General features: G+C 53.6%; 1 protein-coding gene across 1 annotated transcript in view; it reads left to right on the top strand.

Annotated features, from left to right (window-relative positions):
* The first annotated feature begins 448 nt into the window (after positions 1-448).
* Itih4 (inter-alpha-trypsin inhibitor heavy chain 4) overlaps positions 449-12,082 on the top strand; it is a 16,359-nt gene continuing 4,725 nt past the window's right edge. The window contains exons 1-16 of the mRNA XM_029541956.1: positions 449-588; positions 1,766-1,926; positions 3,481-3,585; positions 3,707-3,869; positions 4,008-4,118; positions 4,542-4,670; positions 5,254-5,370; positions 5,541-5,709; positions 5,789-5,914; positions 6,102-6,283; positions 6,372-6,557; positions 9,523-9,662; positions 9,893-10,047; positions 10,592-10,651; positions 11,056-11,277; positions 12,018-12,080. Coding sequence (XP_029397816.1) covers positions 520-588; positions 1,766-1,926; positions 3,481-3,585; positions 3,707-3,869; positions 4,008-4,118; positions 4,542-4,670; positions 5,254-5,370; positions 5,541-5,709; positions 5,789-5,914; positions 6,102-6,283; positions 6,372-6,557; positions 9,523-9,662; positions 9,893-10,047; positions 10,592-10,651; positions 11,056-11,277; positions 12,018-12,080 — 2,158 coding nt within the window. The 5' untranslated portion in view covers positions 449-519. The remainder of the gene's footprint in view (positions 589-1,765; positions 1,927-3,480; positions 3,586-3,706; positions 3,870-4,007; positions 4,119-4,541; positions 4,671-5,253; positions 5,371-5,540; positions 5,710-5,788; positions 5,915-6,101; positions 6,284-6,371; positions 6,558-9,522; positions 9,663-9,892; positions 10,048-10,591; positions 10,652-11,055; positions 11,278-12,017; positions 12,081-12,082) is intronic.

Below are 12,082 nucleotides of genomic sequence, written 5' to 3' on the forward strand. Positions count from 1 at the left end.
AGTGTCCTCGGACACTTCTGTGGTCCTCTTGTCTCAGGGATCTCACGGGCATGCCTACCTAGCAGGTTAATATGGCCCTGCCTCTTCCAGGAAGCCACCTAGGGTATTTTTCCAGCCCTGGTCTTTCTAGGGAAGCCTGTTTCCTCCTGGGCTAGACTCATGGAGCGCTTACTGCCTCACTCACTGCTGGGTGCCTCTGGCCTTACACATCATGGTGGGTGTCTACATCAGGTTGTGACTGCTGGAACTCTGAACCTAGCTAGCAGGAGGGCCAGTCTGCCTCTCCCCAGGGATGTCCTTCTATCAGCAAAGTTTACTGGACATAGGTCATTTGTGTCCTTATCTGAGTCCTCTGGGATTTTTTTTTTTTTTTTGGCTTGGAAACCTGCATTTCTGAGAACTTGCACCAGCGGGGGCAGGCCAGCCAGCAAGTTGCCAGTTTATAACCCACCTGCTCTGGGGCTCAGGAGCAGTCTGGTGGGCAACGGAAGGCAAAGGAGGAGCCCTGCCCCTGCCCACATGTGGAACATCGTGCTGCTGCTCTTGCCCTCGCTGTTGGCAGTACTTCAGACCGCCACTGCCGAGAAGGTAGCAGTACCCGTAGTGCCTCTGTGTCGACCTGCGTGAGTGTGGCGTGAGCTGGGTAATGTGCACAGGCATCTGGGAAGTCGGGGAGTGCCTCTTCGGTGTGCGTGTGATTAAGTCGGCATGTGTGCGGGTCAGCATGTATGCAGAGACATGTTGCTAACTGCTAGGTAACCAGGCAGTACCCAGAGATCCTTAAGGCTCCTTCACTTAATAGATGGAATAATCCTATTCTCACCACTTTATAGATGAAAGACTAGAGCCAGTTGCCCCTTGAGGCTGACAGCAGAGCCAAGTAAGTCAGGATGTGGCTGTATGAGCCCAGCGCTTCTGCTCTAGATGAGTGACCTCTAGGAATGACTTCCATGTTCTACCTCTCAGTTTCCTCATCTGAAAGACAGTGATAATATAACATAGCCCGAGGGCTGTGCTGGTTGATAATCAGGCTTATGATACCTAGGACGTGTTCAGTGCCACACATGGGGCAGAGCTGACGCTTAACCTGTAAACAAGTCATGCCGTCCCTCTGTGCTAAACTGGGGCAGGTAACCATGAGTATCTAAACAGTTTGTGTGTGCACAGCATGGCACCTGGAGCTGGTGGAGGAACGGAGCTGTATGCGTGCACATATCTTTTCTTAAGGACTTGCCAGCCTTGAGGTAAACCGTGTATGTGTTGAGCAGTACCCAGTGGAGGGGTCAGGGCAGAGGGTCCATTGCAGGGAACATTGACGAAGAAGAGCATGGCTCCTTAGAGACCTGATCATCAACAGATTCTCACAGCCCCCAGGACTGTCTGATGGGAGAGTGGCAGGCATGTTCTCCCACTTTCACTGAGGCCAGAGTTTCCAAAAATCAAAGACCTTGTTTACACCACTCGTACTAGGCAGATCTCAACCTGCACACGGGAGCCCCTGACTCTGGGCCCCTCGCCTCTGCTGAGATGAGAAGTGTGATCTCTCCAGGCTCGCCCTGTTAGCCCGGGTGCTTCGTTTCCCATGAGGTCTCTGTAGGTCTGCTCTACGGGGCTGTCTTGTGGGGAGTGAGGTCCACAGCCGCCTCCAACTTCACTGAAATGTGTGATGGCGTCTGCCCGAGGTCTAAACAGTACCCGGGCCAGATGAAGGGTAGAGGTTGGTCTGGGCCCAGAGTCGAAGCCCTCCTCCCTGTCCCTTGTCCAGAATGGCATCGACATCTACAGCCTCACGGTGGACTCCCGGGTCTCTTCCCGATTTGCTCATACTGTTGTCACCAGCCGGGTGGTCAACAGAGCCGATGCTGGTCGAGAAGCCACCTTCCAAGTAGAGCTGCCCAGGAAGGCCCTCATCACCAACTTCTCCATGTAGGTGACTCCCTACCTCTTCCACAACCCAGTCCTGCAACTCCATCTTCCCTGGGCCTGAGACATCAAGTTCCACAAGTTGGGCACTCGGGACCACTGTTCCATGAGTCAGCCTCACGGGGAACAAGAATGTTATCAAGCCCAGAGATGCCTCGGTCCCGCCTGTCACCCAGCCTCCTCACTAAGTGCTGCTAGGTGACAGACCAAGGACCACACTGTCTTGGAATCTTTGCCTATGAGAAGTACAAGCCTAGGCCAATGCTAGCTTTGGCACAGGAAGTCACCAAAATCAGGTTCCAGCTGGAGAAATATAAGCCCTGGGGTCCCCTTTGTCACAGCAGAGGGCGGGCGGGTCTACTGTGCCTCCTCAGGAGATGCCAGGATTCCTGAGGACTCTGAGCCAGCAGCAATCTTTACTGTGCCCTCTTTGTCCCTTCGCAACGCTGCCCTGATCTATTTTGCAATGTTTGTTGAATTTGGCAAAAGTCCATGCTTGGCCCTAACCTCCCAGAGAGGCAGCATTGAAGGCACTTGGGGGCGGGGGGGGGAGTAGAGCTAGGGGGGAGGGGCAGGTTAGGTTCCCTGTGACTGACTCCTCCCTTTCTCCCCACCCACCTCCACCCTAGAACAGTTTTCCTGACCCTGATGCTTATGCTAGTGGACCCGGATCTTTTTACTGCACAGAGAAGTGCAGGGCAGGTCTCCATGTTCCCTGCCCTGGCCAGGAACCCCAGCAGAGTGTCTGGAGAAAGGATGAACTTTCCAGCCAGGAGAAGGAGCCAGGCTTCCCCTGTTTGTTCCCATTCTGGCCCAAGACTTAACCATGACCAGAGAAGGGAAAGGAGATGTCTGTTCTGTGGATTCAGCTAGGTCCCCTCCTTCCCCTCTCTGCACCCCCCCCCCCGTACCACTCCCAGGACTAGCAGGTGACCATTTCTGGTCCCTATTCAGCCCACAAAGAATAGCCATTTTCTGTGCAGAGAATGGCCCTGGCAGTTGCTTCTCCGCATCAAAGGCTAGCTTCCGGAAACTCGTCTGCATTTCCAGGAGTGGCCACCACGAGGTGCCCCAAATCTGCCTCCAGAGATGCCAAGCTCCCTGCAACGCCTGCGCTAAGCAGGAGGGCAGAGGGAAAAGAAATGGGATGGAAGCCTTCTGTCCTGTGTCTCCCTCCTGCTCAAGTCTGACCACACAGGAGGCAGTTGTAGGGCTGGGTAAAGAACAACTCATTACTCACTTGTGCTTGCTATGATTAGCTGGCGCTTTGGAACAGTTCATAAGGGTCATGGGGCAGCGGAACGTGGACTGAGTTTAGCCCAGTCCCTGCTTTCTCTGTAACTTTCTGTTTGTCCCTAAAGTAGCACCCATGTGTACGAACCCTGTGTATGTCTCAAGATAGATGAAAGCCACTCCCAGTGTCATTGATGGGGTCTTCTACCCTGTAGGTGCATGATAAAGGCCATTGTCCCAGGCAAAGACAGGAGTCACATCTAGCTCACCGAGTTCTAGAAAAGTCTTTCTTAAAAGGTTCTCGGATGTTCTCTTCCTCACTAGGATCATCGATGGTGTGACCTACCCAGGGGTTGTCAAAGAGAAGGCTGAAGCCCAGAAACAATACAGTGCTGCTGTGGGCCGGGGAGAGAGCGCTGGCATCGTCAAGTGAGCCTATTGGGGGAGGGTGTGGGTTAGGTAGAGACTGCTCCTCCCCTGGCCTTCAGCTTTCTCCCCTCCAGGAGCCATCCCCTACCTGACCTAATGGGTTCTTGTTCTTATCCCCCAGGACCACTGGGAGACAGACAGAGAAGTTTGAAGTGTCAGTCAACGTGGCCCCTGGTTCCAAGATTACCTTCGAACTCATATACCAGGAACTGCTCCAAAGGCGACTGGGAATGTATGAGCTGCTCCTCAAAGTGAGGCCTCAGCAGCTGGTGAAGCACCTTCAGGTACCTGGCACCGCCTTCTCCAGGAAGCCCCATCGATAATCCCTTCGCAACCAAGGCAGCCTCCCCTTTCCACCTAGCTTCCTGGGAGTACAGCCCACCTTGTGGCTTCCCTGGTGACCCATATCATCTCGCTTGCAGATGGACATCTACATCTTTGAGCCTCAGGGTATCAGCATCCTGGAGACAGAGAGCACCTTCATGACCCAGGAGCTGGCAAATGCCCTTACCACTTCACAGAACAAGACCAAGGTGGGCATGCTATGACCATCAGAGTGAAGACACCAGCCTCGAGACCAGGGGCTAGATTCCCCAAACAGTTGGGAGTTCCCCAAGCTGGGAAGCCCTGAGATCTGTGTCTATGCCACTACCAAAAAGACAGGACAGTACAACCTAGAGATGCTCAGTGAGCCCTTCTAGGAGCTTGGATCCTCAGAGAGAACTGGATTGCGCTGAGCCCAGATGGTTGCACATCCCCAGAAGTGGGATGCATACACGTGCATGCCCATGCACACATACTAAATGGATGCTGTCACCCTCCAGCTCAGAATGAAAGTCCCCTCGAGTTTTTGCCCATGGCGACATGCATTTGGAATCTGATTTTTCTGAAGTGCACACAGAGAGAGAGCATGCTCTACCTGTTCCCTTCAACTTCAGCTTTGACTGTTCCTCTAGGCTCATATCCGGTTCAAGCCGACACTCTCCCAGCAACAGAAGTCTCAGAGTGAGCAAGACACGGTGCTGGATGGAGACTTCATTGTCCGCTATGATGTTAACCGGTCTGACTCTGGGGGCTCCATTCAGGTAGGTTCAAGAACAACGAAACCTCAAAGTCTGTATTTCCTTCACTCGTCTAAGTGTGAGGGTTCTGGAAAAGGAAAAAGGTGGCCCCTCCTTTGTACTCTGCGCTAGGGGTTGACTCAGACAGAAAACAGGCAGATCCATCATGATCCTGAATGGCATTCTCTTTCTGGGGGCAGAAAAGGGTCGTCTTTGCAAAGACTGACCTTGTGGAGTCTCCCTCTATACATTTGTCACCTAGAGTCTCATGGCTCAGACTTACGTGCAAGTCTGACAGCTATTCATATCTGTGCTTCCCTTTACTCCCTGTTTCCCCTGCCCCTGTGCTCCCACTTGATGGAGCATAGTGTCTTTTAGTATAAGCTCCCTCAAATACTAAAGCAGGGAACGAAGTTATGGAGAGAGTTCTAGGGTGATGCGTGAATTCCTAAGTCTTCTGTTAGCGAGGGGTTGAGCTTTGAGAAATGATGAGAATTTGAAGGGGGGAGGAGTCATGAAAGGAGGGCGGGGATCTGGGATGAGGAGGCCTGACAGGTGGGCGGGGCTTACGTTCTGATCCTCTGAGTGTGGCTCGCTCTGGTCACAGATTGAGGAAGGCTACTTTGTGCACCACTTCGCCCCAGAGGACCTTCCTACAATGCCCAAGAATGTGCTCTTTGTCATTGATAAAAGCGGGTCCATGTCAGGCAAGAAAATCCAGCAGGTAGGTCTGTCTCCCAGACCCTGAGATCAGCTGCCACCTCACCTGTTTCAGCATCTTGAGGGGGAGTGGGAGGGGCTTCCTGGGACCAAATTTGGCCCGAACCATACACCATGAACACTTTGGGGGGAGCTCCTCTAAGATACCTGCCTTGTCTTCTCTCCCCTAATCAGACCCGGGAAGCCCTAGTTAAGATCTTGAAAGACCTCAGCCCCCAAGACCAGTTCAACCTCATTGTGTTCAGTGGGGAATCAAACCAATGGAAGGGGTCACTGGTGCAAGCGACGGAAGAGAATTTGAACAGGGCTGTAAAGTATGCTTCCAGGATCCAGGCTCACGGAGGTGAGCGCCTGTGCATCTTAGGAGGCTGGGGGCTTCCATGGTTACTGGCTAGGACCAACCCTGAGTCTGTGCCCTTCAGGGACCAACATCAATAATGCAGTGCTATTGGCTGTGGAGCTGCTGGACAGAAGCAACCAGGCTGAGCTACTGCCCTCGAAGAGCGTCTCCCTTATCATCCTGCTCACGGACGGTGAACCCACTGCGGGTGAGGACACTGTGGCCATTCCTGGGCATGTTAGATGGGGAACAAGGCTGAACCTGCTTCCAGGCTGGCTGTGGAACCTTGGGCGGGGACAGGGAGAATCGTTAAGACCCCTTTGGCTCTGAAGTTCCAGAAATATCCACTGAGCAAATCATTCTTTCTCATCCGATTCCCAAATTCATGCATCTAGGAGAGACCAATCCCACAGCTATCCAGAACAATGTGCGGGAAGCCATCAGCGGGCGGTACAGCCTCTTCTGCCTGGGGTTTGGCTTTGATGTGAACTACCCTTTCCTGGAGAAGCTGGCACTGGACAACGGTGGCCTGGCCCGGCGCATCTACGAGGATTCAGACTCTGCACTGCAGCTTCAGGTGCCAGTCTGATCCAAGGTGGGGTACAGACCACCAGGCAGACCCCGTTTGCCTGGCCTTTGTGACATATCCCCCACCCCCACCATAGGATTTCTACCACGAAGTAGCCAATCCGCTGCTCTTATCAGTGACCTTTGAATACCCCAGTGATGCTGTGGAGGAAGTCACTCGGTACAAGTTCCAACACCACTTTAAGGGCTCAGAGATGGTGGTGGCTGGGAAACTCCAGAACCAGGGCCCTGATGTCCTCGTAGCCAAAGTCAGTGGGCAGATGGTAAGCATGGGGGAGTCAACCTGGAGCAAAGGGGCAGCCTGGGGGCAGCCTGGGGTAGCCTGGGGTATCCTGCAGTAGCCTGGGACAGCCTGGAGTAGCCTGAGGTAGCCTGGGGCAGTCTGGGGTAGCCTGGAGTAGCCTGGGGTAGCCTGGTACAGTCTGGGGTAGCCTGGAGTAGCCTGGGATAGCCTGGGGTAGCCTAGGGCAGCCTGGGGAAGCTGGGGCAGCTGGGACAGCCTGGGGTAGCTAGCCTGGGACAGCCTGGGGCAGCCTGGGGTAGCCTAGGGCAGCCTGGGGCAGCCTGGGCAGCCTTCGTATTTGCTCCCAAGGGACTATGCTCAAGTACCAGTCATACCAAATTCCAGCTGATTGACCTTGAGTGAGTGTCTAAGGTCCCTTTTCCTTGGGTTTTCCTGAAGGACACCGGCCCTGGCTGCATGGGTTCATGGTAGAGATCCAGTAAGACGACATACTACTGCTCATGAGACTCTAGCACATATAGGAACTGATAACTTGGTCCCCCCCCCCCGCTGCCTCCTGACTCTTCTGGAGCATAAGATGGCAGGAGATGTTCCTTCCGGGTGCCCCATTCTCTCTGTTCTCATAATAGGCCTTTGAGGGTGTGGGCAGACGGAGAGAACTACTCCCACTTCACAGGAGAGCAGAGAAAGCTCCAGGCAGGACAGACAATGTACGCTGGTCCCCACTGCTTCTGGTTTACCTCCCAGAGCTGGCCCATCCTTGCTCTGACGCCTCTGGCTCTGGGTGCAGCAGGTTCAGCCTGTCAGAGTCTTTAGTTGGATGGATGCAGCCGCAAATAAGGCCAACCCTCCTGACCTTCCTGGGACAGACAACTTGTATAAAAACAGAGTGACAGCCTAGAATGTTCCTGACAGCGCGTATCCAGGAATTCAGGAGAGCACTGCTGGGAGCACTGACCTGTGCTTTAACCTGGGGTCAGAATGGGAATCCTGTGGGGGTCTACTGAGACTGAGCGAGCCGTAGGAGCAGCAGAATCCAGGAATGGGCTCAGATGCCATCAGGCACCTTGTGTGCAAGAAACAGCAGTGGGTGGGGGTGGAGTGGGGCCCAGGACCTCATCTCAGACATAGCCAAATAGTAGGACTGTTCCTGAAGACCGGATGACCAGACAGCCTGTCAAACCTACCTCCATTACCTCCCATAAGTGACAAGTGACTTAAACTCCTCATGCCTCGGTCTCCTCCCAAGCACAAATGTAGTTTGTTCAGGTGCCTACTCCGTAGAGTTACCGTGGAATACTTCCTAGCCCTATGTAATCACAAACATGACTTCAAACATAATGGACAGGGCTGTGTATGTTTTGGTTTTAGTGCAGGGAATTGAATCTAGGGCCCCAAGCAAGAACTCTTGCCTGACAAGTGTCAGGATGGCCAAGTGGTCTGAGGTGTCAGACTCAAGCTGATAGGAGCCTGATATAGCTGTCTCCTGAGAGCTCTGCCAGTGCATGACAGATACAGAGGTGGGTGCCCACAGCCATCCATTGGATAGAACACAGGGTCCCCAATGAAAGAGCTAGAGAAAGGACCCAAGGAGCTGAAGGGGTCTGCAGCCCCATAGGAGGAACAACAATATGAACTAACCAGTACCCCCAGAGCTCCCAGGGACCAAACCACCAATCAAAGAAAACACATGGTGGGACTCATGACTCCAGCTGCATATGTAACAGAGGATGGCTTAGTTGGTCATCAATAGGAGGAGAGGCCCTTGGTCCTGTGTAGGTTCTATGCCCAGTATAGGGGAATGCCAGGGCCAGGAAGCAGGAGTGGGTGGGTTGGTGAGCCGGGGGAAGAGGGGAGGGGATAGGGGGTTTTCGGAGGGGAAACTAGGAAAGGGGATAACCTTTGAAATATAAATAAAGAAAATATCAAGTAAAAAAGATTTAAAAAAATCAAAAAACAAAAAACAAAACACTTGCCTGAGGCCTTCATGCACCAAAGCTTTGGCAAGCCAGGTTCTGGTCAGAGCCGGGAGAGACTGGTACCGGCACAGTGGCAGAAGATTGTACAGGGCCCCTTAGCTGCCTGTCCTTCTGATGAAGTAGGCTTGTGGCATCCTTGCTCCTGGCCCCCTTTCCTAGGCTGCCATCTGGGCCAACTCAAGACCATAGCCACCTGGGAAGAAAGCAGCCAGACCATGTTTCCTGAGGCATTGGTTCCTGTCTTTGTCCCAGGGTGGCAATGTCAGGGTGTCATTGTCCCAGCAGCGGGGCAATGTGGAGCAGACAGCTTGCTAGGGTTCTGAAATACTGGTCTCAGGCCCACTGCTAACTACTGGGCAAGGCCTTTCCCTTCCTTTCCCTTCCTTTCCCTTCCTTTCCCTTCCTTTCCCTTCCTTTCCCTTCCTCTCCCTTCCTCTCCCTTCCTCTCCCTTCCTCTCCCTTCCTTTCCCTTCCCTTCCCTTCCCTTCCCTTTCCTTTCCTTTCCTTTCCTNCTTTCCTTTCCTTTCCTTTCCTTTCCTTTCCTTTCCTTTCCTTTCCTTTCCTTTCCTTTCCTTTCCTTTCCTTTCCTTTCCTTTCCTTTCCTTTCCCTTCCTTTCCCTTCCTTTCCCTTCCTTTCCCTTCCTTTCCTTTTCTTTCCTTTCCTTTTCTTTCCCTTCCTTTCCCTTCCTTTCCCCCATGTCTGGGGAAGCAGAAACCTTTCTTCCCCATACTGTTTGAGGCCGCTTCCTTTTGCTCTGGCCTGGAAGTTGTTGCCCCTTCTTATAAAAGGTCAGCTGACCCAAGCCCCTGGCTACACAGTTGTCTTGCGATACCCGATCAGCTGCTAACATTTTCCCACTTCCTTCTTATCCCGGAGCATCTGTGAGAGACCGTCATACTCCTGAGCTCCCTTCCTATCTTCACGATGCTGAACAGTAACCCAGGCTGGGCAGGTGTGGGCCCGAGGCCCTCACTGCGCTTGCCTGGACTGGCACCTCTTTGCAGCACATGCAGAACGTCACTTTCCAAACGGAGGCCAGCGTAGCCCAACAAGAGAAGGAGTTCCAGAGCCCCAAGTACATCTTTCACAACTTTATGGAGAGATTGTGGGCATTGCTGACTATACAGCAGTGGCTGGAGCAGAGGTGAGTGACCTTGACCCTTGCAAGGCACTGTAGTGGCTTTCATGTGACACCATTAAGCCTTTTAGTGATGGGGCAGGCATATTTGACACAGGCTAGCTTCTAGGTATGCATGCGGTGTTAGGGCCAAACTCTACATTCTCCCAAGGGCACTCACACGAAGGGGCCGAGGCAGGGGGGCACTGCCAAGATCCCAGGGGCCTCTTAAGTTTTCTCATGTCTCCAACCCGCAGGGTTTCAGCATCAGGTGCCGAATTAGAGGCCCTCGAGGCCCAAGTTCTGAACTTGTCACTCAAGTACAATTTTGTCACCCCTCTCACGCACATGGTGGTCACCAAACCTGAAGGCCAAGAACAATTCCAAGTTGCCGAGAAGCCTGTGGAAGTCGGTGAGTGTGGGGCGGGGTCTCAGCCTCCACTGCTTCAGACCATGGCCCTGACCCTACCGTCATAGACTCCCAGAGACCCCACTTAACTCACTAAGGTGGAAACTGGGGACAGGTCCTGCAGCCCCGCCCCCCAGACTCACTGCGTGCACTCGTTAAGAGTCCAGGGCTGGGGGAGCAAGTTTAAGCAAAAGCTCCTGAAAGTGGCGAAACCGCCCATAATACCCCCACCTCTCTTGCTTTCTGTTTCTTTGTACAGATGATAGTGCGCATAGACTCCTCGTAGCAGGTAAGGGCCTCAGAGCTCAAAGGCCTGCCTATGTAGGGTCCACCAGCTTTCTGAGGGTTACATTCCCCCACGCCCTCCGCAGCTGGGAGCTGGTGTCATCTGACCAAACATGCCTGTGTACTTAGTCGCTCACTCTCCCAAATACTGGCTACCCCACAGACCTTGCCCCTGGACTCTAGGTACATAGACCCCCACCCAGAATGGAGCCTCACAGAGCTGGCTCCAAAGAGTTAAACCCACATCTCCCTGTCTTTCCAGCTCGAGGCCATCCCTTCAGGACTCCTGTCAGAGGATCTAAACTGATGACCTTGCTGAGAGGTGACAAGGCACAATGGGGTGCAAAGGGAGGCTTCTAGAACTGTGTCAGGATACAGGCTGGGCTCTACATTTGGCTAGGGAAGGACAGTGCCTAGCCTGGGTCGCTTGGCTGCTAACAGGCCCACGTCTAAAGACCGGGTGGGTTTAATCAGGAGTTGGCCGTCTACAATCTTACTCCACCCAGAGTATTCAGCAATCAGGGTGATTGAAGGGGCACTGCCCAGGGAGGCTAGACCCTCCATGGGGAAAGAGTTCATTTCCTGGCTAGGGGAGGCTCTCCAGAAGGAAGGGGGGGCTACCTACCTTCTCTACAGCCTACTCCTGACGTGAGATCCCTAGTCCTGGCTGCGGGGACCCAGGACATTGCCTGTGATAAGCTGCTCATGTCAATGTTTTAAAACTAGGAAGCAGCATCCAGACGCCCAGACTGGGTGATACTGTTATTGCATCTAGACAACACATTTCTCCCGGATTCCCCGGACCTCCGGGACCTCCGGGACCTCCCGGATTTCCTGCACCTCCTGGATCTCCCGGACTTCCTGCACCTCCTGGACCTCCTTTTGCTTCTGGCTCTGACTTCAGCCTGCAGCCTTCCTTTGAAAGAATGCTAAGCCTGCCCTCCGTTGGTGAGCCCCTTTCTGACCCACCGTGGGCTTCATTCTTTTCCTAGCTTAATGACTCTGTCCCATAGAGAGACAGCAGCAAGGACAAGGACATCTGTCAAAACATGCAGGGAGACTAGGCCTAGCTGGGACCCTGTCCTCAGGCAGAGCCAGGAACCAGGGGCTGGGGATAAGAACATTTCCTGCCCTCATTTTTCTAGTTCTCAGCCAGCCCCTCTCTGCCTTGTCCTTAGCATTTTATCTCAGGAATGAGCTCCCCTGGCTCTTGCTCTGTCCCTACATTGCTAGCCCACTAACCCTGACAGAGTAGCCTCTCTTGTGAACCCTGGGTCCCAAGAGGGCTCATGACTAGGCTCTTCAGACCACCGTGGCCAACTCTTCCCTTCTCGAGGCACCTCTTCCCCAACCAGTTACTGGACACCAGGCCTCCCTCGCCCAGCCCAGGACTTTACACTTCCTTGGTTCCCTGAGGATCCACTTCCCATGATGGAGAAGGAAGGCACCAACTATGGTCCCTTATCCTGCTTCTGTTCCCAGTCTGAACTCAGACTCAGTTGGGACCTGTCTCCTTGGAATCTCCCCTGGCCCTCAGGCCTGAGCTTGGTGGACAGTAAGGAAGGGTGAGGGGCCTCGGGTGCAGAAGGCCCTGCATCCTGATGGCTTCTCCCTCTCTGCCCTATGTCCCTGCATCCTGACGGCCTCTCCCTTTCTGTCCGATGTTCCTGTGCACACGCTCCCCTCAGCATCACAAGATCCCGCTGGCCCACATCTGGTTGGGTTACCACACGTGAAGGAAAAAGCTAAAGGT

The sequence above is a fragment of the Mus pahari genome, chromosome 8, assembly GCF_900095145.1.
Source record: "Mus pahari chromosome 8, PAHARI_EIJ_v1.1, whole genome shotgun sequence".
Classification (NCBI taxonomy): Eukaryota; Metazoa; Chordata; class Mammalia; order Rodentia; family Muridae; genus Mus; species Mus pahari.